The sequence below is a fragment of the Camelus bactrianus genome, chromosome 10, assembly GCF_048773025.1.
Source record: "Camelus bactrianus isolate YW-2024 breed Bactrian camel chromosome 10, ASM4877302v1, whole genome shotgun sequence".
NCBI classification, from domain to species: Eukaryota; Metazoa; Chordata; class Mammalia; order Artiodactyla; family Camelidae; genus Camelus; species Camelus bactrianus.
The window spans coordinates 9466404-9490838 of NC_133548.1; the positions used below are offsets into that span (position 1 = coordinate 9466404).

Genomic DNA, 24435 nt, shown 5'->3' on the forward strand with positions numbered 1-24435 from the left:
TTGATTCTGTTCATCTATAAATCATGGCTTGCTGAGGAGATGAGAAGAAGTTGGGAGTGGGGGCAGAGCCCTGGCAAGGGACCGGGTCAGGTCTGCAGTTCATACCAAAAGCCCAGCCAGGCTTCCAGCTGTCGTCCCCACCCACCACATGCACCCTCTCCTCCCTCCTCTATGTCTCAGCCCTCTTCATTCCTTGCCAGGGGTGTTCACTGATGCTTACTCTTGGTTAAGCCCTGGGCCTGGTCCTGGGGCAGGGATCCGGGGTGCACAGAATCGAGTAAGATGTGACCCCTACCCTGCCTCTGCTGTCCTGTGGGGAAAACTAAATGTGTATTCAGTATTTCATTCAACACTCATTGAGAGCCAGTTCCGTGCCCCAGATATCTCTAATGCAGGGCTCAACATGGTAATGCTAGGATAATAGCCAACATTTATTGCCTACATTTTCTGTGCCTGACAGTGCCTTTAAACCTCACAATAGTCCTATGAGGCCTGTACTATACTAGCCCCTGTTTACAGATGGGGAAACCAAGGCACACAGAGATTAGGTCACACAGCTTGGAAGACTAAGAGTCAGGACTTGAACCCAGACACTATGGCTTCAGAGCCCTGGTACTTAATCATTGCACCCTAAAAGAAGGGTGCAGGCACAGTGCGATGGGAGCTTAGAGGCAAGAGAAAATAATTCCCACTGGGGAGATTATGGAAGGCTTCCTGGAAAAGGTGCTTTCTTCTGGGTCTAGAAAAATGAGGACTTGTAGGCAAAGATGAGGATGGGAGAAGACCAGAAGGGATCCATGTGTGTGTGTGTAAAAGAGAGAGGCTCTCAGACTGTCACTGCAGCCTCTTCCATCTCTTCTCTCCCATCTTGTTTGGGTGACATAACATATGCAAGCATTGGGCTTTCAACATATATTTGAGTACCTCCCATGGGTCAGCCTGTCACAGAGGGTACTAGAATGATCAAAACAGATATAGCCCCTACCTTCATAGTCTAGTACACAGTAGGTGCTTAATAAATGGTAGTCTCTATTATTATCACTATTCCTAGAGGCCTGGGATTCCTCCTCACTCATTCTTTCAACATGCATTTATTGAGCATCTACTATATGCCTGGCTCTGTCCTTGGTGCTGAGAAGACAGTGGTGAACATGAGAGCAAGTCCTGCCCTCGCGGAGCTGACATTCCAGAGGGGATAACTGTGTGTGGTCATCTTGTCCACCTTCAGAGGTGGGCCAGCTCCTCAAGCACACAGCCTTTATTTACCCTGAGAGCTCCTGGTGGGGTGGAATGGTCAGGAGCATGGGCTCTGCCCACAGGACTCCACCTGATCATCATTAATCCTGGCTCTGGTCAGCTGACATGCCTGCCATAGGTCTGGGCAGAGGGACAGGGACATGCCGGAGCTCACCCCTCATTCCCAGGACACCCCTGGGATCCAACCCCAGAGGCCCTTCTTGCTCCTGGCTCACCCTGCCTCCCAGGTCTCCCAATGTCATCTGTCTGCCCTTGTCTGTGTCTCACCCCTGGGACCCCGATGTCTCCTCTGCCCAAGGATAGGTCGAGGAACTCAGCTCTGTCAAAAGGCTGACTGGGGCTGCAATATTTTCTTTCCCCAAATGTTAATATGCTGATGCTAAGGGGACTTGAAACCATGTATGTCATCGGAGGAAGGGTTAGAAAGGCTGGGGCAGCTTTGCCTGGAGAAGACTGGAAGGGGACATGAGAGCTGTCGGCAAGGATTTAGAGGACTGTCATGTGGCAGAGGGAGCCGGCTTATTCCGTGCAGCTCTGGAGGGCAAGCTTAGGACCACAGGGGGAAGTTCTAGGGAAACAGATTCAGCTCAGCTCAAGGCCCAGCAGCCCTACCTATCAATGCCCGTCTGTGGAGGGTCTGCCTCCTGCAGAAGCAGCTTCTTGTCACTGACAGGGCTGCCCAGGGTGGTTGTGCATGGATGGGGCCTCACTCCAGGACTTCCGAGGTCCCTTGCAGCCCAAGACACAGTGACTCTGTGTTCTGGGAATGGTTTCACTCTGGTTGACAGGCGATAACACGCTTGTACCCCTTGATGGCAGTATCGTGTGCTGGCCGAGGACATCATGTCACTTTTCTTCGCAGCATCAATGCAATTTGCAATGGCAAGCATTTGTTTCACCCCAGATCCAAGGGCTCCCCAAGGGATGCTGGGAGTGCCCAGGGAATCTTTAGGGGAGGTGTCAGCTGCATGGAAGATGACAGCCAGCATCCTCATCCTGCAGGGGATCCTAGGGTCACTGATCTGGGGGGTGGGGGTTCAACTTTCCTTAATAACACATCCCTTTCCTCAAATGGAACTTTCTGCAGAAGCCTGTGATGTGAAGCAGGGAAATGCTGCTGCTTGGCTGAACAGGGCTTGAGGGCACACAGCCTCATCTACTCAGCATCCTTATCTGTAGCCCTTGAGAAATTCCTTGGAAGCCCTAGGAGTTCCAAAGAACACACTTTGAAAACAACTGACCACCCCCCTCTGTGGTGGGTGTGATGTCAAAGCAAAGAGTGTAGACTCTGAGTCAGACTACCTGGATTTGAACTCTGGCTCCACCGACTAGCTAAATGGCCTTGGACAAGTTACTTGACCCCTCCGTGCCTCAATTTCCCCATCTGTAAAAGAAGGGCCAATCTTACTGCTTACTTCAGTTTTGTTGTGAAGACTCATCACTGGGGTCAGGTCTTGCACACATGAAGGCACTGACATCTAAGAGGTGGAGCACCTTGCTCACAGCTGCACAGCCGGCTAGAGGCCAGAATAGGGCCTCAGCCTCGTTCTCCTAGACTCCAAGCCCAGGGCTCATTCTGCATGCCCACAGAATGATGATTGCTTAAGATGGGCATTCCCTGGGTCTCTGGGGACCATTCAGAAGGACCACTGGCTTCTGAGATTGGCAGGCTCTGTCCTTAGGGGCTCTCCAGCCTACAGCGGGGGTTGAGGAGCAGTTTTGGATAAGGACCTTGTTTGACAAAGAGAGGAGGGAGCTCTGGGGAAGTGACCCCTTGGAGAACTGCCCCATGGCCAAGAGATGTGAGGAGCGTGCATGTAGAGAGGGCACCAGGACAGAGGAACCCACCTGGAACGTGACCTACCACAGCTCCCAGATCATGACCTTGCTGACACCGGCTCTGATCCTGCTCCTCCCCTGATCAAAAACCTTCCATGGCTCCCACGGCCTATAGAATACAGGAAGCCTCTCAGCCTGATAGACAAGGCACTTTCCCATCAGGACCTACTTTCATTCCCAACCTGGTGTCCACCACTGCACTCCCTGCAACCTAGTCCAGCTCCTCAAACAACATGCCCAACCTTCCTCCCTTTCGCATGCCTTTGCTCTTTCTGTTCCCTCTGCCCAGATTGTCCGACCCTCCCTTCACATCCATCCCCCAGACCACATGATACTACCTCCTCAGGGAAGCCTTCCCAGATAGCTCCCTCAGCAATCACTTCTTCATCTGTGCTCTCTGTACACCTAAGAGAAAACTAACACCAACAACCCTAATAATAATAATACGTATCTATTGAGTACTAACAGCCCCACGAGGTGGGTGCCATTATTATCTTCAATTTATAAAGGAGAAAATGGAGACACTGAGTGGTTAAGACACTTGTTCAAGACCACACAACTATTAAGAGGCAGAGGCTGTACTCACACTTGGGTCTTTTCTCAGGTATTTTGGAGTCTCGAGCCTCAGGCTGGGTTGTTCTGCCATTCCCTGGTTTTAGGGCAACTGATGTGCTAAGAAATAATTAGCTGAATTCTTGCCTGTCCCTTGTGCCTCATGGTAGGTTCTTAATGGATGGTGGTTGAAGGAAGTTCAGCCTAAGAATGGAATTTACTTTATTTAAAAGTGAGTTCAACAAAGAAGGGTCTGCTCTCCCAGGCTCCATAGCACCCTGCCCCCCAATGCTTCCAGTGTGGAAAGAGCTGGAAAAAGTGTGGCCCCATTCCTGGAAGGCACCTTCATACTTCTTTACCAGCCTGAGTCTAGGGGCCCTGGTGCTGTGCCCTGTGGTATTATGTCCCCACCCCACCCCCATTTGGCCTGAGAACTTTGATAAACGTGGCCCCTCCAGCCTTGCAGAGTTCTGCCCGAGGGAGGGAAGGGCAGGATGATTTCCTTGGTGTCTGTAGGTTGTCCAGGTCAGAGCTCCTGCGTGCTGTGGGTCCTGAGGCTGACAGTGAACTGGGTGCAGTGGCTTCTGGGTACCAAGGCTGTGGACTTGGGACAGGAGGAAGCTTAGTTGGCCTGGCAGGTGGACAGGGAAGGGCAGGGCGAGGGTGGCCTTTTCCCATAGCTTGGAGGCTCCTAAAGTTGGGGAGGGAGAGATGGGGCCCAAGCAGAATTCTAGGGTGAGCAGGTAGCAGACTGGCTGCCCAGAGCACTAGAGTGGTGGTGGGAGGAAGCCCGAGGGCCCTGAGAGCTGGGGACAACCACTGGGCCCTCCTCCATGAGCCCCACAGGAAAGCGAGAGAGACCGGGCGCCAGAAGCTAAATCCGCAGGAACCAAGACCAGACAGATATCGTCAACTCTTAATTATCACCATCGCTGAAACCGAAAAGCCCACGCAGGCTCCTCTGTAAATAAACAGCATCTCCCTGACTTGAAGACGCATCCCAGCGCACACATATTTACAGTGCACGTGTGATCTATGCTGGGCTCTGTCAACTCCTCCCCCACATGTTCATTTCTGGTCAAGTTGTGCCTTCCTTACGTTTGGTTTGGGCTCATGTTTACAGCCACCTGTGAGGAGGGAGGGAGGAAGTTTAATCCACATTTACCAGGGGAGAAAACTGAGTGGTTAGGTGACGTGTCCAAAGCCACAGAGCTGGCAAGCTGCAGGATTTGCACAGAAACCTGGACTTTTGCTTCCAGGGCAGGTCCATCAAGGTTCCCACTTCTGAAGTAGAGGACCCCAAACTCTTAGAATGGAAGCTTTGGGGCAGCCCTTGTGAACACTTAGGACATTGCCAATAATGAAGGTGGCTGGAGCCAATGGGATGGGAGGCCTGGAGGTGAGCTCGGGCTAGGACATGAGAGGACAGGGTGTGCAGAGGCCAGCTGGGTGGATGGGCTTCCAGCCTGAGAAAAGGTGAGCTAAAGGACATGAGGACTGGTCAGAGGATTCCAGAGATTCCCTCTTTGACTACATATGTGGCTCTCGAGTCTTGGCCAACACATAAGAGGGTGTGTTAGTGCCCATGGGGCAGATGTCCTCAGAGGGACTGTGGGAATTAACAATAACCCTTTGGGCAAATTCGGGTGAGCTGTGGCTCAGAGCAGGGGGCGGGGGTAGGAAGCAGGAGATGGAAGCCACGCAGAAGCAGTAGTTCTTCTAGAGGGATTTGAAAGCCGGGTGAGGCCTGGCTAGGCCAGGGGCATACTTGGCCTCTCCCTAGGAGGGTGTGAAGTTTGGGGGATGGTGCAGACCTCATGTAGTGAGGGACTGGGAGAGACCTTAACCTATAGGAGACTCCCCTTTTACAGATGAGGAAAAGTGAGATGCAGACAGAGGAAGAGACTTTCCAAGGTCAGCCAGCAAGGCAGAGCTGGAAGTACAACTTGGGGCCCAGAACTCCCAATGTGGGTACGGTGGTTGTTCTGGGGGGACTCTGGGCTGAAAGACGGTGGCTGGCCCTGGCCAGTAAGGGTCTGACCTGTGCGTGTCCTCCTCAGGGGCACCCACCCGAGATGTCCTGCTGGTCTCTGCCATCATCACCGTCAGCCTTAGCGTCACTGTCGTCCTCTGCGGCCTCTGCCACTGGTGTCAGCGCAAACTGGTGAGGCTCCTAAGGGCCCCGGTGGCGGGACCTGGCCCTACACCCCGCCCCGCCTCAATTACAAGCTCATGAACGCTCTCAAGGGTGCTCGCAGACGACCCACCTGCCCACATAGTCAGGCACACTTCCGTAGAAATTCACACGGCACACACGCTCGCAGGCATGCTCGCACTGCGTTTGCTGGGTGTTGGCCGCGTATGTCAGTGTGTACACCCAGAGCCACAACCTAGGGACACACTGGTGGACCAACAGGGGTCTTAGACATTTTCATGGTCGTAATTACACGCACATATGTCCCACTTCCCGCAGAAAGAACCGCAGGCACACACGTGCAGGCTGAGAATAGAGGCCTCCTCCCACTGAGCGCTGCGCGCCCCTTCCTCTCCAACCGAACCCCCCTATAGCTGGGCGTTGCCGAGCCGTGTCTCCTGGCCAATGAGGAGACTCCTCCTGCCCCGCCCCACCCCCAGCCCTCGCACATCCATCCTGGTTCTCGGGGTTTGTACAAGCACAAACGGCTTCTTTTCATTTTTAACGAGGGCTGGGAAATTAACGAGCAGGATTAGGCCATTAATAAGTAACGAGACCGTCAGGAGGGACATTCATCACCGGAGGGCGCCAGGAGGGGGAGCAGGCTGAGCCGCCCTCCCCATCTGCCCGCAGCTCCCGGAGACCTCCACTCACCCCACGTCCTGCTGCCCCAGCTTAGAAGGGCGGTGGGGACTGCAGGGGGCACCCCTGAAGATGGGCTCAGAGGTGTCCCAGGTGTGGGTCCTCCTTTCTAGGGCTTGAGTGAGGAAGAGTCCCTGGCAGGCACCTTCCATGCCCCAGATTGAGAATGGTGGGAGTGAGAACAGGGTGCCGCATCTGGGAGCCCCATTCTCTCCCCGACCAGCCACAGAGGGGCCTGGGGGCAGGGGTGGGGACGGGAGCTGTGGCCATGGGTACTGTGTAGGTGGGAGTTTCATGCCTCAATCCTGTGGAAGAGAAGGGGCAGGTGCCCCTGGGGAAGACCCAAGAGGCCCATAACCTGCGTGCTTCCTTCAGGAAAGGCAAACCTGGGAATTGGAAGTGAGACTCTCCATTCTGGGATTTCAACCTCAGACAGCTCCTTTCCCTGGGGAGGAGCCCGCCCCGCCCCACGTGTTAGTGTGTGTGAGGGTGTGTGTGACTCGAGCCCACTCCTTGTATGCAGGTGCCAGGCTGACTGCCCTGCATTGTTCCTGGATTTCCTGTCTCTGTGTCTGTCTCAGAATTCCAAGGGAGGTGGAGGAGGGGGCTTGGCCACATGCCTGTGTGTGGAAGTGTCCTCAGAGGCCTGGGAGTGGCTGAATGCGCACTGCAGCCCTGTGCATCTCGTTGCAGGGCCCATTAGGCTGTCTGTCTGTCTGTATTTGAAGGCAGGGAAAGGCTGTATGAATAGGTGCTGCTGGTGACCTTGAGTGGGGGTCTTCTGTGCTAAGTATGTCGACCTCAAGGGCTTGGGCACAGCGTGTGTGTGTCTGTTCACCTCTGCATGATAGGATGTGGGTCATCTCATCAGATGCCTGCGTTAGCTGACACTTACGCTCCCCTGTCCTGGCTCCCCTGGTAAGTGCTGCAGTGCATGTATGCGTGTCTGTGTCTGTGTGTGTATCTGTGTGTTTGTTGAGAGCCCCACCCCCACTCACCTGGGGACAGGAATTCAGAGATGACAGCTTTTGTAGCAGTTGGGGGGCTGTCAGTGAAAGAGGTGCCTTGGGAAGCTGGGAGATGCAGAACCTTCCCTGGCCCAGCCCCTCCTCCCAGCTCCCAGCCAGGAACTTCCCCAGGGGTCCAGACCACAACATGTCCCTCTCTGGACTTGCTCCCCTGAGCTGCTGATAGAACGCTACTGTGCCCAGGACCTCAATCCTGCCACCTCCTTCTGCCCCCTAGTCTCAGAAGCCAGAGAGCTTTCTATCTGGGCTTTCTCCATGCTCCATGGAAGGGGCTTTGAAGTGCCCCCCTGCACAGTTGCTGGGCTCTCCTTGCCTGCCTGTCCCCTCAGCAGCAGTGACGTGATACCTGACAGCCCAGATCCCATTTCTAAACATTAATAACTTCCTTAATCTCCAGCTGGCTTTTTCTGGATCAGCCTGCCAACCCCCTCCCTGATAAGCAGGCTGGGGGTTTTGGGCTCCCTTGGAGCTGCCTAATGTCCCCTGGACGCCACCTGGGATTTCTAATGTTGCCCCATTAACTTCCCCCTGCCCCCCAAAGCAAGTCCTGCCCAGTTCCTGCCCCCTGTATGCCCCAACTCCTCTGCAAAGGGATCTTTGTGGCTGAAGGGGAAGCTTCTCTGAGCCGTGGAAGGAAGAGCGGCAAGCAGAAGCTTCTAGAATGCCCTGGGTGAACCAGATGCCTGGCCTTGGGGAAGGGGCAGCTGATCAGCCTTAGAAGAGGGTGCTGACCAGGGCAAGTTCCCTGAAGACTAGGAAGAAAAGGGAGAGCGGGTGAGAGGTGGGCTTGGTGGGGGGGCTCTCAGCAGGGTGCTCACTGCCCTGAACTGCTGGAGAAGAGTGGAAGCGGGGCTTCTGCCTGAGGGTCCTGCCCAAGAAGGACATGTAGAGGGGCTACAGGCCCCTGAACTTCCCAGTTGGAACTGGGAATTGATTGGGATTTGAACTTCTGCATAACAGTGAGAGGGACAAGAGGTGAGCTGAGAGAGGGCAGCTTCTGTGGACCTAGAGGATCCAGCAGCTGTTTTTAACTCTTCAAGTTCTGGCTCAGAGGCAACAGCCTGAGGCTCAGACCCCAGGGTGGGTGGGGGTGATGGTTTCTGAGAACCTCCGAGTACCAGGTTTAGAAGCTGTACAGTCCCTGCCACCATGGGGGTCGGCGTTCCCAGGGGTGGGAGCTGAAGCAAGTAAGGAGAGAAGTAAGAACATCTGTGGTGAGCACCTCGAAGGGGGAAGGACCGGGGCTCATCCAGTGACACTGCACCATTTCTGAAAGGAGGAAAGGGAGGCCAGAGAGGGCGAGGGACTTGACCAGGGTGACATGGGGAATATGGGGCACTGCTGACACAGGATCCTCGCACCCCTGAGACATAGGGGTCCTGGAGGTGCAATGAGAGCCCTACCCCACCCCCTTCCTAGGAGCCACACTGTTGTTCTCCCTAAACAGGCAGCTCCCGTGCCCGGGAAGGGGCCGTAGCTGCCAGAAGCATCAGGGAACGTGGCTGTACGGCTTTTATTTTGCTTTAGGGAGGATGGAATAATTGACTGTTGTGACTGTGGTCTTGGCGCACATGACGGGATGTTGGGGAAATGTGTACCCTCGTGTGTGTTTGTGTCCGTCCCCACTCGGCTGGGCAGGGGCAGGCCAGTACCCAGTGGGAGACAGCTCCAGCCCCGGCACAGCCCCCAGCCCCGCACCACCTGCATCAGCCCTGGCCTGGCCCAGGCCCGTGGCCCATGGGTGTGCATGAGGACGCTTGGTGACAGCCAGGAATGTTAATGGTGCCAAGCTCTGCATGAGCTAAATTTAGAAACCCAAACCGAGAAGGTGAATGGTGCTCACCTTCCCGGCAGCAGGCCCAGTCACTGCTGCAGCCATGGTCCTTCCTCTAGCCAGGGGACCTGGTGTGCCCACCCTGTCCTGCCCTGCCCCTCCTCCACTTTTGCCATTGTGAGGGACTCTAGGGGGACGGTCCAGGCTGCCTCTGGCCTCAGAGTCAGTGGGCAGCCTTGCTTTTCCAGGCTTTTCTTCTGACAAAGGAGATGCTCAGTCCCCACTCTGCCTCACAGGCCCAGGTGAGGAGGACCCCAGGGAGCTCCCAGACAGTGATGGACACATCCCTGGCAGGACTGGGCACAGGCCCTCCCCCAGCCCTGGCCGCTCACGTCACTGGCCACTGCCAACCTTGCCCTGCAGGATGCCACCCCCACCATCTGGGGGCGGTGACGTGGCCAGTATGACGTGGCCAGGCGCCTGAGAGCCGTCTGTCCATGGCAGAGGGAGATATGTTTCTGGGAGCCGAGCCAGAGCCCCAGGAGACAGGCGAACGGGAGGAGCCTCATCCCTGGGGGTCAGGGATGGCGTGCAGATCAAGGGGGCGGGGCAAGTCCTAGAGCCCGATGGGGCCCCCGAGTTGCCAACCAGGGAGCAGGGATCAGTGGGGCTAGCACCTCACACTGGTGATGCCCTCACACATTGGCTCCAGGCCTTGTTGCTGAGGCTGGGCTCCAGACTACTCCCCTTCCTGGGGAGCCCCATTCTGGGGACGCAGGGAGGGTCCAGCCCCATCTCCCAGGAGTGACCCTGGTGTTACCTCTGCAGGGCAAACGCTACAAGAACTCCTTGGAGACGGTGGGCACGCCAGACTCAGGGCGTGGACGCAGTGAGAAGAAGGCCATCAAGTAGGTGCCAGGCTTCGAGTCTGGGTTGGGACACCCAGGCAGCCAAGTGGGAGGAGCCCCTCGCCCCTCCCTAGATCTGGCCACACTCACATGCAGTTTCCCCCTCAGACCCTGGCACTCGCTCTCTCCCCACCCCACCCCCATACTCGCTCGCCCAGCCCCTCAGGGTGGCTCCAGGGCTCTGCATTTTCTCTCTGTGCCTCCCAGACCCTCACAATGTCCCAGGGCCCCATTTTCTGGCTGCTCTCACTCCCAGCACTGTCTGCCTCCTCCCTCAACCCTGGTTGCTGGCTCCTCCATCTGACCCTCATATCACACACTGTCCCTGACCCCTGCGTGACTCTCCTGCACCACTGACCTCATCCCCCAGCCCCCAGGGCTGGGGAGCCTCTCCCGTGGGGGCGGGGTGGGGGGCTCAGACTGTTCTCTCAGAGCCCACCAATGTTCTGAGGGTAACCTGGAAGGGGGACAGACAAAAACCCTGGGGCTCCCAGCAGAAGCCAGTGCTGGGCCTCTCAGGGGAAGCATAGCACTGAGGAGAGACTCTTCCCTCTCACTTCTTGCTCACGTCTTGCTGCCTCTGTCTCGTCCTGTTTCCGCATTTGGCTCTGAGAAACCTCTTCAAGTAGGCAGGTCTGCCTTGCACTGCAGACCACTGCTGAGAGTCACTGGGAGACACCAGGAGAAGCTCCCCTGCCCTACCTGGTTGGGGGCTCTGGGCAGGGGGTGTTTTCTCTAGAGGATTGTGCCCTCTGGCCAATGGCGCTTGGACCCTTCCTTTCTGCCTGGCCCAGGCCTTTACTAGGAGGCTGTCAGGCCAAGGTACCGCTGGGCGCCCCTCCATCACAGCCTGCTGGGGCTGAACCTGCCAGCCAAGGGCTCTGCCTGGAAGCCAGACATCCCCCAGTCTTCCCACTCTGCCTCCTTCACCTCAAGGCCCCAACTGAGCCTCCCCACGCCCGCCCTCCTGCCCTCCCCCTTGTCCGTCTTGCTCCCTTCCCCTCTTCCTCCTTCCCTTCTTCCTCTCCTCTGCTCCTGAGGGCTCCCTCCTCGGCCCCCCTCCTCTTTTTTCATCTCTTGCTCTGACCCTGTTTGGGGCCTTCACAGAAGCTGCGGGTGTGTGTTGGCGGGGGCGGGTAAGTGCAGGGGTGGGCCAGGCCCAGGTTGGGGGTGGGTAGGAGGCTCAGGCGGAGGCTGTGGGGAGCCTTTGAAGGTGGATTTGGTTGCACACTCTCCAGTCTTCAAAAGCAAGAGCTGGCAGGTCTCAGGGGCTGTTGCAAAGCCCGGGCCCCAGGCTTTCTGGAGGGAGGAGGGACCACGTCAGGGGAGGCTGGGCCCACCCAGCACTTGTGCCGCCTCCAGGCCAGGCCTCTTAATGAGTTTGCACGACTGTCTGGGCTGGGGGCCTGTCTCTGCCAGGTGACCATAACCTTCCTGGATAGGGTATGATGTCCTAGATAGACCTAGAAAGCGCCCATGAGAGAAGATGGGATTCCCAACAAGGAGCAGGGCATGGGCAGCGGGCTCTGCGGGCTGGTGCAGTGCCTTGAGGGCTCTCTAAGACAAAGTGAGGGCAACAGTGGGTCATCCCTCGCCTCTCTGTGGCCCTGCAGTCCCTGCCCTCTCCTACCCTGCTGAGCTGTCAGACCCTCTGTCCCAGGGAAAGGAAGCCACTATTCATGTCTACATGCCCCCAGGCTCCTAGGCCTTTGCCTCTTGCCAGGGCCCAAAGCCAGTGGAGTGGTGGGAAGCAGGGTTTACCTGCTCCCCATGGGCTTAGGACCTCCTCCAAAAGGACTGTGTTATCAAGGATTCTGGGAAGTTTCATTCTTCAATAGTGTTTCCCAAACTGTGTTCCTCAGAGCACCTGTGCCCCCTAAATGATTAGTAGTTATCCCATGAATCCAGGGTACTATGACCAACTGGATCTGGGAATCACTGCACACTCCACCTCCCCCTTGGAGACACTGATATTGACACATTAAAGACACTGAGAAGTCCTGCAGTAAAGGAATCAGTGTTTTGCAAACTTATTTAATTAAAGATCCTCTTTTCTATTACCATCAAGCACAACCTGAGGGATGCTGGGGTGCTGTGGGGCACAGCACAGGAGGCTAGCCCGGCAGTGATGGCCTGGGTAGATCTTTCTCTCTAGGACCTAGGGTTGGATGGCCCTCAATTTTGGAGATCTGGAAGGGGCAGGGGAAGAGAGGCCTTCCAACTGCTTCATCTCTCTGTTACATTAAGGGAGGGGGACCACAGGACGTCTCCAGTGGGAATAGAGTCTTCTGTGGAGGGAGCCTCACCAGGAAGGGCCCCCGTCCTTCTCCCCCCTCCCAGGTCCCAGTGTCCTGTCCTGCCTCTCCCACCACCCACCCCCACTGCCCTTGTGAACTGGCTTTGGCCTTGGACCCTATGCACAGAGTCCCCTGTGAGACATTTCCAAGGTTCACTCTGGACTGACAGAGACTCTGTCCACACCAGGGAAGCCCAAGGGAGCCATGCCACCTTCAAGCCAGGGCCACCATCTCCTCCTGGCCTGTGAGGATGGCTCAGCTTCTCTCCCGCTTTCTCTCCTTTGTTCCCGAGTCCAAGATCAAAGTCAAACTCTGGGGATTGGAGGGGGTTGAGAAGCAGGCCCCCCAAGACCATGTTTCCTCCATCCTTAGGGGGTATGACCTCAACGAGGTCCTCACCTTGGCCTCGAGCAGTGGCACAGCTGCAGCACATGGCAGGCCCACCCCCAACACTCCTCTCGAGCCCTTTCCCATAGACGCATTCCTGAGGGCTCAGTGATGGCTCTTTTCTGGAATGTTCCTTTGGCCTGGGAGCTGCCCTCCTCTCTCCTCTCCCTTTGCCCCCAGGTCTGCTGCCTTCCCCCAGCTGAGGTCCCCACATTCTTTTTGCTTCTAGGGTATTTGCATTTTCGGTAAGACACATCAGCAGGAGGGGGTGGGGAGACCAGGGCCTTTCCAGACCCAGCAGTTCCACTTTGGAAAGGGACAGGAGCAGGCCTGGTACATGCCAAGGGCCCAAGGCTGAGAAGGCCAGGTCCCCTCCACCCTGGAAGAGCCCTTGGTGACCCAGCCTTTCTTGAGGTGGGGAGAGAGCGAAGGAGGCTCAGGGGGGCCTTAGGCTGGGGGGAGAAGGAGAAAGACGGGCAGGGAGCTGGGCCTGTACCAGGAGCAGCTCCATAAAGTAGATGGAAGCGAAGAGAACCTCGGGTCTTCCAGAACTGGGGTCTCTACCCTAGCATGGCGGCGCTGATGGCTCGGCAGTTTCAGCCAACATTCTGGTTTGACAAGCATGGAGACTGAGGCCAGGAGAGGTGGGGCCCACCCAGTCGGCAGCAGGGTCTGATCTACCTTTCAGCAATTTCCAGCCAGAAACCCGTCCCCTGCCTCCTCCCACTTCCCCCCACAACCATCGCCATCCCACCCCAGGCCCTGTCCCCAGCGCCCTCTTCCTCTCCGCTCCTTTCTCACCATCTTTCTCTCTCCCACCAGCTTCCTGGGTGTGAGGCTCCAGCCTGCCAGCCTGCAGCTCGCCTCCTTTCCACGCGGCTTCTCCCACCCTGGAGCGTGTGCGGTGTGCGCGTGCGCGTGTGCGTGTGCCGGGCACCTCTCTTCCTCCCGCAGGAGCCGACCTGGCCCGCCCCACCCTCAGTGCCCCGGGCCCGTCCCCTCTGCACGCACAGGACTTGCAGTTCTTGTTTCTTCTTGTATCTCCTGTTTTCTCCCCTCTCTCTCTGCCCCTCCAGTGATCTAGACAGAGACTTTTGGAATAACAATGAGAGCACAGTGCAGCAGAAATGGAGCTCCTACCCTCCCAAGGAGTTTATTCTAAACATTTCACCCTACGCCCCTTATGGCGACCCACGACTGTCCCTCAAGTGAGTGACTTTACCTGGTTTGATCATATGTAATGAGTCTCCGCGCACGCCCTCCTTACCCCTCCCGGCCCCTCACTTCTCCTGCTCTTCCCCCCACCTCCCCACCCGTGCACCCCATGGGCAGGCTGACCATGGAGACGAGCAACCCCTCCTGCCCCCCCCGCCTGCCTGCCCCTCTCCTGTCCCCTCCCCCAGGGCCAGCCACCAGGAGAGCCCCCTCCGCAGCCACACCCGGCCCCCTAACTGGTACCCGCGGCCCCCAACCCCCTCTGTGCAGTCAGGATGGGGTTGCACGTTTTTTGGTCCCTCCCTCTCGGTGTGGCTTGCTTTTTCCTCCTTGCTGTGTGCTGCTGCCCTGGCTGCTCTGGTGGTGGTCGGTCGTGGCGGTGGTGGCGGTGATGGTGGTGGTGGTGATGAACTCTGACTAACACAGCTTTCTCTCTCTCCCTGCCTTGGGGCCTCCTGGCCTGGACAGCCCGCTCTTCCTCCGTCGTTAACCCTTCGTTGTCCTGTGGGATAGAGTTGGAGGTGGCTGCCCTCCCCCCACCCCCGCCGCCCCTGCCCCAGGCGGTGGGGAGGGGCCCCCCTCCGTTGTCGTGGTGCGTTGTTCTCCGCCCCAGCCCGGGTCCCCTCTCTCCTTTATGCAGGCTCCGCTGGTGGCCCATTTGCAGTGCTGATGTCTCTCTCTCTCTCTCTGTCTGTCTCTTGTCCGTCTGTCTCTCTCCTCTTCTCTCACTGTCTCTTTCTTCCTTTTATCTGTCATTGTTTTTCCTCCTCTTACCCCCCCCACCATGTGTGGCCTGCCATCTCTCCCCCGCTGCCACCCGCGGTGCCCCTCTGGCCTGGCTGCCTCGTGGTGCCTCCAGTGGCACCCTCCTGGCGGGCGCCAAAGTGGCCGCCGCAGCGGGGCTGGCAGTGGAGCGGGAAGGCCGGCTAGGCGAGAAGCCGGCGCCGGTGCCGCCACCTGGAGAGGACGCCTTGAGAAGCGGCGGGGCTGCCCCCAGCGAGCCGGGCAGCGGTGGCAAGGCGGGGAGAGGCCGCTGGCGGACGGTGCAGAGCCACCTGGCCGCCGGGAAGCTCAACTTGTCCAAGTGAGTGATGGCCCCCACGGCCGCTGGAGCCGTGCGCTCAGGCCTGCCCCTGCCAGTGTGGACAGCAGGACCCCTGGCATGCCCGCTGCTGCCCCCAGAGGTGCCTTCCTCGGCCCCTGGCTCATCCCATCCCTTCACGAGACGCCCATCCTCCTTGCCATCGGGCACGACTAACTCAGCCATGCACTGTCATCTCAGCCTCCGGCTGCTGCTCCCATGAGTTTCTTTCTTTGCCACTAGCCAGGTCATTCCATTTTCTGCCCCCAGGGCAGCTTCATTTCAGTCTTTGGATCATCCCATCCTCTTTGATTGGCTGCCCCACCTCCACCTCCATAGGGCAGCACGCCGTGGTTATTAGCCATTGGACCATCCATCCTCGGGGAGCTGGCCAAGCCTGTTTTATGCCGCTCATCTGCCACCGGGCCTTCCTTCTTGCAACCAGCAATTGGCTCTAGACCCAGAGGTTGAGCCATTTCATTTTTGACCATCGGGTGACTCCATTGGCTTGTCCCAGTCTTGCTCACAACATGACACCATCTGTTCCACAGGCCCACCACAAGCAGCTGGGATGTTTCCATTGGCTCATCCTCATCTCAGCCATCCCCATTGGCTGTCCCAGTCTTGGTCAGTGAGCTGTCCCACTATCAGCTGTTGGGATCGTGTATACTTGGAGGTTGGGTTGTTGAGCCGCAGCTAACTTCTCTTTTCTGACGAGGGTGGTCTGGACATCAGACAGAAGAGCCGTTTCCTTTTTAATAACTGTCTGAGCTTGCCAAATGGTCGGTCCCTCCCTCGGAGCAACAGGCACAGGATTGGCCCCTCTTTTAAGCAGATAGTGTGTCCCCCCCATCCCCCCATGGGGCCGCCTTGTTCTCATCTTAGCTCTTAGAACATTCTATTTTCCTACAGCTGAGCCTTCCAGGCTCTAAATCCTTTGAACTATGACCGTTCTCACTCATTGGGGTATAGGTTCCATTTTCAGCTTTTAGAACTGCCTCGTTCCCAGCTAATGGAGCAGCCTTTCAACTTAGAAGGCCAACAGCCCTGACCCCTTCTTAACAGTTGGGCTGGTTCTCTTCAGAAAGCCTGTGGTTTGTGCAATTGGGACCACTGAGAGCCACTGTGCTGAGACCTCATTTGCTTGTTGGCTTGAGGGAGCACAAGCCAGTTTCTCCCCTGACATCGAGCCTGGTGGGGTGGGCCCAGAGGGAAGCCCCACACCCACTCCGAGAGCCAGTCCCAGTGCCCCGCCCTCTCCAGGTGGCTCTAGCCACAGACTCCAGCCTGGCTGAGGCCTCCAAGACATCCACTGGCTCCAGGCCTGGAGGAACCAATTTTAGTTTCCTGTGACTAGAAGGTTGTAAATTGGACTAATTTTGGATATGATAGAAAACCAAAATGAGGTCAGCAAGGAGGAGGAGGAGGCCGCCCAAGTGCCATCCTCCCCAGTCCTCGGCCGGCCCCCAGGGAGCTGTGGGCCTACCTGGCCTGCCAGGCCTGGGCCTGCCCCGGTGGTTGCCCTGGTTCCAGGCCTGAACCAGGCAAGGCGACTGCGCCTTCCAAGACCCCAGCTAAAGCTATGTCTTGCCTTTCTCTCTTTCTCTCTTTCTCTCTTTCTTTCTTTCTTTCTTTCTTCCTTTCTTCCTTTCTTTCTTCCTTTCTTTCTTCCTTTCTTTCTTTTTCTTTCCTTCTTTCTTTCCTTTCTTTCTTTCCTTCTTTCTTTCTTTCCTTCTTTCTCTCATTTTCTCTTTACTATCCTCTGACTCTCTCTCCCTCTTTTGCTCTCACTTTTCTCTCTCTCTCCCTCTCAGCCCACAGAGGCAGCCTAACTGTTGTCCTTTTGGTTCCCAGGGTAGGCTCAGGGGGTGAGCCAGACTGAGGTCTGGTTACAGTGGTGGAAGCGGCTCCAGGGGCCCTGGGGCTGCCCTTGGGCAGCTCGGGGGTGCTGGCTGCCCAGCAGCCCTAGACCAGGAGGTGGCAAACTATCTCTATAAAGGGCCAACAGGAAATATTCAGACTTTGCCAGTTACAGGCTCTTTTATGATGACTCGGCCCCACCCTTGTCGCCCCAGAGCCGCCATAGATGGGTGTGAATTAATGACAATGGCTATATTCCAGTAAAACTTTATTTACAAAAAAAGATTACGGGCCAGATTTGCCAAGCCCTGCCCTAGACCACTGGATTGGGAGATGTAAAAAAGGGATAGAGGAAGAGGAGGTTGGAACCTCTGAGGCTCTGGCCCTGCCTGTGCTGAAATCTCTAGCCAGGAGACAAAGCACTCAGGTTGCCCAGGGAGGCCAGGGGTCTCTGACTCCTTCTGCCTCCACCTCCTGAGACATTTGCAGCTGCCACTGGCAAGGGAGTATTGACCAATAGCACATTTCCTGGGCCTGACCTCCTTAGGTCCCCATGGTAACCCCATGATGGAGGCAGCTCAGGAATTTTTACCCCATTTCACAGATGGAGAAATCGAGAGGTAGACTCCTTCTTCCAAAGCCCTACAGTTAGGGAGCGCTAGAGACAGGGTTTGAACCCTGGGTCTCTCTAACCCCCATGCCACCTCTGAACAGCCATGTCCTGTTTCCTGTCTGTCCTTGCCCAGTTCCCAGCAAGTTTCAAAGATGCTGTTGGCCCCTGAGGCAGGTGCCCTTTTGCACATGCGTAGAGGACAGGATGGTCACCCTGTTGTCTGTCAGAACTGTGGCCAAGGGGCAAGTCGGGTGCTTTCCTGCATCCCCTCCTCTGACTGGAAGTCATTCCCAAGATACCAACACAGGACATGAAACCTCAGAAACAAGGAGCCCGCCCCAAAGGAGGCAGAGATCTGTGCCCAAGCCTGAACCCTGAGGCAGTGCTGGCCATAGGCCAGAGGTCTGGGAGCCTGAGGACACGCCCCGGCCTCTGAGGACAGAGTATAAGAATTGTTGGCTTTCCCTGATTCACCATGCATTACTAGGCCAGCTCTGCGCTGGCCTGGATTTCCTCACGTCTCCAAAGGCCAATAGTACTTAGAACACAGAGGCAGACTTTCCTGGGGTCCCCCAGTGAGACGGCGGGAGGGGGTGGCACAGCTCCCTCCACCCGCTCCCATTCCAACTCGACAGGCAGCCACAGGGCCCTGGGACCCGCCTTCACCACGCAGCCTCTGCCGCTCCCGTGGCCACTCAGACCCGCAGGGAGGTCGGCTCAGACAGGAGGTATCCGGGCTCTAGCTGAGTCAGGGCCAGGGGGTGGGCTGGGCAGGGCTGAGCCGAGGGCCTCAGGGTGGGCGTGGGGCTCCGTGGCCTCCTGGGTGAGGTGGTGGCGGCGACAGCGGCAGCGACAACCCCGATGGAGGCCCAGCGAGGTCCAGCAGAGCACGCCCTGCACTGGGGCCTCCTAGTCTTGGCCCTTGTCCTCTGTCTCCTCCACTGTGATCCCTTCACCTGCTTCTCCTTTCTCTCCTCTCCTCCACCCGCCCCAAGTTTCGAGGACTCCACCCTGTCCACGGCCACTACCCTTGAGTCTATCCCCAGCTCCACGGGAGAGCCGAAATGCCAGCGACCCCGCACCCTGATGCGGCAGCAGAGCCTGCAGCAGCCGCTGAGCCAGCACCAGCGGGGCCGGCAGCCCAGCCAGCCCACCACCAGCCAGAGCCTGGGCCAGCTGCAGGCCCACATGGCCTCAGCGCCGGGCCCCAACCCCCGGGCCTATGGCCGGGGCCAGGCTCGGCAGGGCTCCTCGGCTGGCTCCAAGTACCGGCCGGCTGGCGGCCGCAGCCGCTCCAACCCGGGCAGCTGGGACCACGTGGTGGGGCAGATTCGAAACCGTGGCTTGGACATGAAATCCTTCCTGTAAGTCCCCCCCTTGAGCGGCCCGGCCCCCACCTCCCCGACCCAGCCTCTTTCCTCCCCATCTCCTTGGGAGTGGCTGGCCCTGAACGACTCTTGGCCCTCCATCTCCAAGGCAGGGTGCCAGGCAGACTCAGCCGTCCCCTCCCCAGCCTCTTGTGGCTTGTGGCTTGTGCCTGAAACATCCCCCACCCCCGAAGGATTTTATCTGAGCCATTCCTCTAAGGACCCTTGCCCATATTGCTAAAAGTCAGTGGAGATACTAAAGGATGCTGCTGAGGTCCTGGACCTGCCTCTCCCCTTCCTGGACAGTCCAGGCTGCTCCCAGCCTCCCTCTGCTCCCTGTGCTCCTGTGACCTCTCTCCTGCCTTCCTCCCAAACCTGGTCTCCTTCACAACATCGCCCAGGCCTTGCCTCCTCCCCTTCACTGTACTTCTTCCCTGTAACCCGACTCTGTTCACCTTCCTACCCTGCACTTCCTCCCTCCCTCCCACTTCCCCTGTCTCTGCCCTGGGCGCTGTCCTCTGCCTCCGACCTTCTATAACCACCTGCCCTCCAGCTCCCACCATGACCTATTCCCTGAGGACAAAGCTTGGATGTTCCCCCAAAGCTTTAGATAATGTTCCCAAATCAAGGCCTTCTTTCCTGTGTACAGGTCAGAGAAATAACACAGCATCTTGTCTAGCCTTAGCCATTCCCCTCTGCTGTGTGCAGCTTGGCCCCGCCCCCCATCACACACACACCGTGTGCCCTGACCTGCCTTCCCCCATAGGATCCCACCCAGGGTGCCCTCTCCCTTGTGTCCCTCTGGGCAGCTACATTCACCCTCAGAGCCCAGAGCAGGCCTGGGCTTCAGTCCCTGACATCACCTGCTGCCTCTGACCTAACATGACCTTCCTTCCAGGCTCTGGGGATTATTCCCATCACCCAGGTCTTTCCTGGGAGCACTTTTCATGGAGCAGGAGACCACCACACTAAGCCTGGGAGAGGAGAAAGGGAGGAGGAAGGGGAAGGCCAAGGTCAAGTCCCAGCTTATTGGCAAGATGTAGGGATTCTGAAGGCAAGCAAGTCCCTCAGAGCATCCTGCCCCTCTGGCTGAGACCCTAACCCGAGAGCGTGGTCAGGAGTGCTGCCCCTGGGAGAGGCACCTCAACGGAGGAGTCCCCACCACGCCAGCTTCCCATACCCGTGCACATGGCCTGTGGCCCTGGCCAGGCAGGACATGCTGCCTGTGACTCTACTTGGCAAAACTGGGCAGCGCATCTGCTGGGCTTTCCCCCACCCAAGGACCCTCGGGAATCCAGCTGGATGCCTGCATGAGACAAGGCAGCAGTCTTGTTCTGGGATGGATGCCGTGGCACTGGCGTGGAGTAGGAGAGTGGAGGAACTTAGTTCTGCTGTGGCTTGAACAGAACTGAGAACTAGCTGGAACCCTGCATCCTTCTGCTCCTCCTGATTTCAGGCTGCTCTTTGCACAGCCATCCCCCTGCCTCCCATTCTAGCAGCCATCACACAGGGGCAGGGGCCATGCCCAGGCTCTGGGAAGAAAGGAGCCAGCTGCAGGAATGCCCCTGGGTACCAACTCTTCCCTGCTCACTGTCTCTCTAGCTGGCCAGAATTTAATGCATCACTCGTGTGCCAGCATCTTTGTTCACACTTCTGCCCGCTGCTGCTTTCGGGCCCCTCACCTGCTGGCCACCTCCAGAGCGCACCCCAACCCCCCAACCCCTCCACTTGTAGTCCCTCACAGCAGGGGTCGGCAAACTTTTTCTGTGAAGGGCCAGATTATAAATAATTTAGGCTTTGAGAGACACATGTGGTCTCGATCACATTTTTTCAAAACAACCCTTTAAAAATGTACAAACCATTCTTAGCTTGTGGGCTGTACAAAAACAGGCCACCAGCTGTGGTTTGCCAGCCCCTGACCCCTGCCTTACAGTTTAGCTGGCATGCTTCTGACGCCCTTCTGTTGCCTCAGACGTTGGTGGCCCAGGTAGGGAGTTGGGGAGAGAGGGCTAGCCAGGCCCCTCAAGATCCCACCCCCTCTGGCAGGGACAAGGCATTCCTCCTCCTTCATGGATGTAACTCCCCCAACAACACCAGCTTCTCCCCCAAATCTCCATCCCTGGCCCTTCGTTCTCACCCCTGTGGCCTGTGATGCCGGGAAGAATGACAAATTGGGAACTTATGCAGAGGAGCCGTTTTGTTTTTAAGAAGAGCCAAAGGAGTATCTGAAAAATGCATTAACCAGGGAAAAACATGTTGTTTTCCTTGGGTTTGCCTTCCCCCAGCACAACCAGCTCCCGAGCAGCCAAATGGAATTTTACCAACTACGAAACAGTACCGGTGGGCAGGGAACAAAGAAAATGAGGATTTGTCCTGAGGGAAGGGGGGAGTTGTTTCCCAGAAGTTAGATGCCAGTGCAAGTGTCAGCCTGGACCAAGAAGCAAAGACGGAGAAGGCGGGGGAGAGGGGAGGGTATAGCTCAGTGGTATAATGCATGCTTAGCATACATGAAGTGCTAGGTTCAAGTCCCAGTACCTCCGTTAGAAAATAAATAAATAGATAGATAAATATACCTAATTACTTCCTCCCTCCTTAAAAAAAAAAATAAGACAGCATCTACCTAGCTTTAAATAAATAGATAAATAAACCTAATTACTTCCTCCCTAAAAAAAAGAGAAGGCAGCATCCATCTAGCGTCATCCCCTCCTCGGACCCCACAGCCATCTCCTGTTTTCTAGGACCCCTGGGCCCCCGCCCCTCCCCTTGGATGTCATTTCTTACTGGAGGAGTTCCCTTTTGGACAACCTCTCTGGGAAAGCGCCATGGCCAGTGGTTCCTCTCTAAACCTTGCCCTCCTGGTTGGTGGTTGAAGTGGTAGACTTCCTGACCCAGGATCTCCCACCCTCCAGAACATTCCATCAGGCTTATTATCTTTCCCTTGGCCCTTCTTGAGACACGCCCTCATGCCTGCCCCATCCGAAAATCCCTCTCACCTTGTTCTGATGAAAGCCCAATGCTGGAAGAGCTCAGTAAAGCAGCCAGAAAATGCCCACGAACTCAGATGGTTTTGAGGGGCAGAGGGCCACTCCTCGCCCCTAGAAAGCGCTGGCAGCCCCACAGTTGCCCCGCTGTTCTCTGTGACAGCCTCACACTAAGGATGTTACACCTTGACCTCTGGCTCCAAGCTGCTGCCCACATGCCGACTCCTTGTCTGCCTGGACTGTGCCTCCAGCCTCCTCCAGACTGTCCTCGCTGCAGACACAGACTCCCTCTGGTCCTGCCACCACTTCTCCAGGCCTTGCCAGCTTCCTGCGCTTTCTCTCTCTCCACCTTTGCCTTTGGATGCCTTCTGGACTGCTTCTCCAAGGAAAGACCCCTGAATTGGACCCAAAAGCTATGGTGGTTATTCTCTGAGCTCCAGGACGGGGAACGCAGGAGAAGACCTTCGATGGCCAGCAGGCCATATGCCGGAAGAGACTTGCCTTCTCCTCCAGCGGGCTGTGTGTCCAGGGACCTGGGGGAGGGAGCTCCTGAGACCCCTTCTGGCATCAAAGACATCTGCTGACCTTGACCCAGGGATGTCTTTATGAGGGGCTTAACCGGGTGCAGTGCCCGTTGGATTTCCAAACTTTCTAAGAATGTCCCACCTGCAGTCCCAAAGCAAGATGGCAGCAGAGCCCTCCCTCTTCTCTCAGGGACCCAGAAGGTCTGGGCGAGTAGCCTCTGGCCTTGGTTCAGCCATGGAAATGGACCATGTCCCAGGGCCTGGGCTCCTCTCCCCGCAGTCTTCCCCGCTTGTTTCCGCGGGTGTCCCAGTCACACGCCATCTCGCAAGCCTCTGCCCAGCCCCTTCCCCGTTTCTCTCCCGAGACTCCTGCTTTGGCCCCAGGCAAGCTGGGTCTCAGGCCGCGGACACCTGCCCTCCATTCCCTCCCTCCCTGCCTCCACCCTACTCTGCTCTACGACTGTTGACAGTGCTGAAGTTTGGTTTCTCTTCTACAGGGCCAGTTTCTTACGCTTTTTTCTTCTCTCTCTTTGTCTCTGTCTCTGTCTCTCCTTCCCCTCCCTGCCCTGGCCCGTGGGGCCTCCTCCTCTCACCCCGGCTGGTGGGCTGCCCATCCTGGGCAGGGAAGGCCGGATGGTGGTGCTATCCTTGGTCTTAGGGCTTTCGGAACAGGATGACTTTGCCAATATCCCTGACCTGCAAAACCCAGGAACCCAGCAGAACCAGAACGCTCAGGGGGACAAGAGGTACGAGCACAGGCGAGGGCCTGCAGCGGCAGTGGCAGCGGCGGCAGAGGAGGAGGAGGCGCGGAGAGGCCGCCAGCCTCACACGGCCGGCTGCTGGACAAGGCAGCAGTGGCGCCTTCAGCAGATGCTGGAGCAGGAGGACAGCCCCCTCCCCAGCCAGTGCCCTCACACACGCCACCCTGGTGGTGTCCCTTGGGTCTGAGGCCAGTGTGGCTATCCTGGGACCATTCTGGATCAAGCCTGCTCCCCGGGCATGCCTGCCCTCGCCCGGAGCAAGCCAGCCTTTCTGCCCCATCTTCCTGCTTGGCTCCCCTCTGCTGCCCCGTCATCTTTCATTTCTGCCCCACCCCGACCCAGAAATCCCAGTTTCTCCGGTGGTTGGTGGGTGGGGGGGATGTTAGGGAAGGGGCGCCAGCCTGTTCTCCCTCATCCCCGCCACCTCAACCTCCCTGTTGCCTGGAGTCCTGCTGGGGTGATGGTCACACACCCCCTGCAGAGATGTGACCAGACTGCTTGGCTGATGGAAGAGGAGCCCCTGGTGGGGAGGGTCTGGGGAATGGGAGAGGCCTGGTGACCAGAAAGAACCAGAAAAGCAGCCCTTGAGCCCGAGGTACGAAGAGGAGGGAATAGGATGGAGGGGTGAGAGCAGCCAGCAGGTGCCGGCCAGGCCCCCGTCACTGGGAGCCCTGCTGCTGGCCCTCGGGAGTAGCCTGTGTGGCCATAGCATAGACCGAACAGAGGGCTGGACAATAAACCATCCATAGCGCCGGCCATCAGGAACTCAGGGAAGCATCTTCTGATGCCCCTGTCTCAGGGAGGGAGGGGATGGGGAGAGGCTGGAGGTCCCAGGGTTCAGGTGGCATCACTAAGGTGGGGTGGTCCTGTACCTGTTCTGGCTGTCTCCTCTATCCTGGCCACACACCTGTAATCAGGGCAGGATGGCTCATCGCCTTGGTCAGGTCTACTTTTCATCAGACCGAACGCCTACAGGAGAGCATGTGGCCTGGCAGCCAGGCCGCCTTCTAGCTCTGGTTTTGTCAGAGCCTCCTTCTGCAATCTTGGGGAGGTCACAGCCCTTCTCTGGCCGTCTCCTTCCCAGTCTGTCAAATGAAGGATTGGACAGGGTGACCCCTTCCAGCTCAGACATGCAAAGCCTCTAATGAGGGAGTA

General features: G+C 57.3%; 1 protein-coding gene across 4 annotated transcripts in view; it reads left to right on the top strand.

Moving 5' to 3' along the window:
* The window catches only part of SYT7 (synaptotagmin 7), a 58917-nt gene that overhangs the window by 18028 nt on the left and 16454 nt on the right, over positions 1-24435 (top strand). Inside the window, exons 1-2 of one of the 4 annotated variants that reach the window (XM_074371924.1) lie at positions 15184-19011; positions 23143-23265. In XM_074371924.1, coding sequence (XP_074228025.1) covers positions 18509-19011; positions 23143-23265 — 626 coding nt within the window. In that variant the 5' untranslated portion in view covers positions 15184-18508. The other 3 variants (XM_074371926.1, XM_074371925.1, XM_074371923.1) reach the window with 3 other exon arrangements.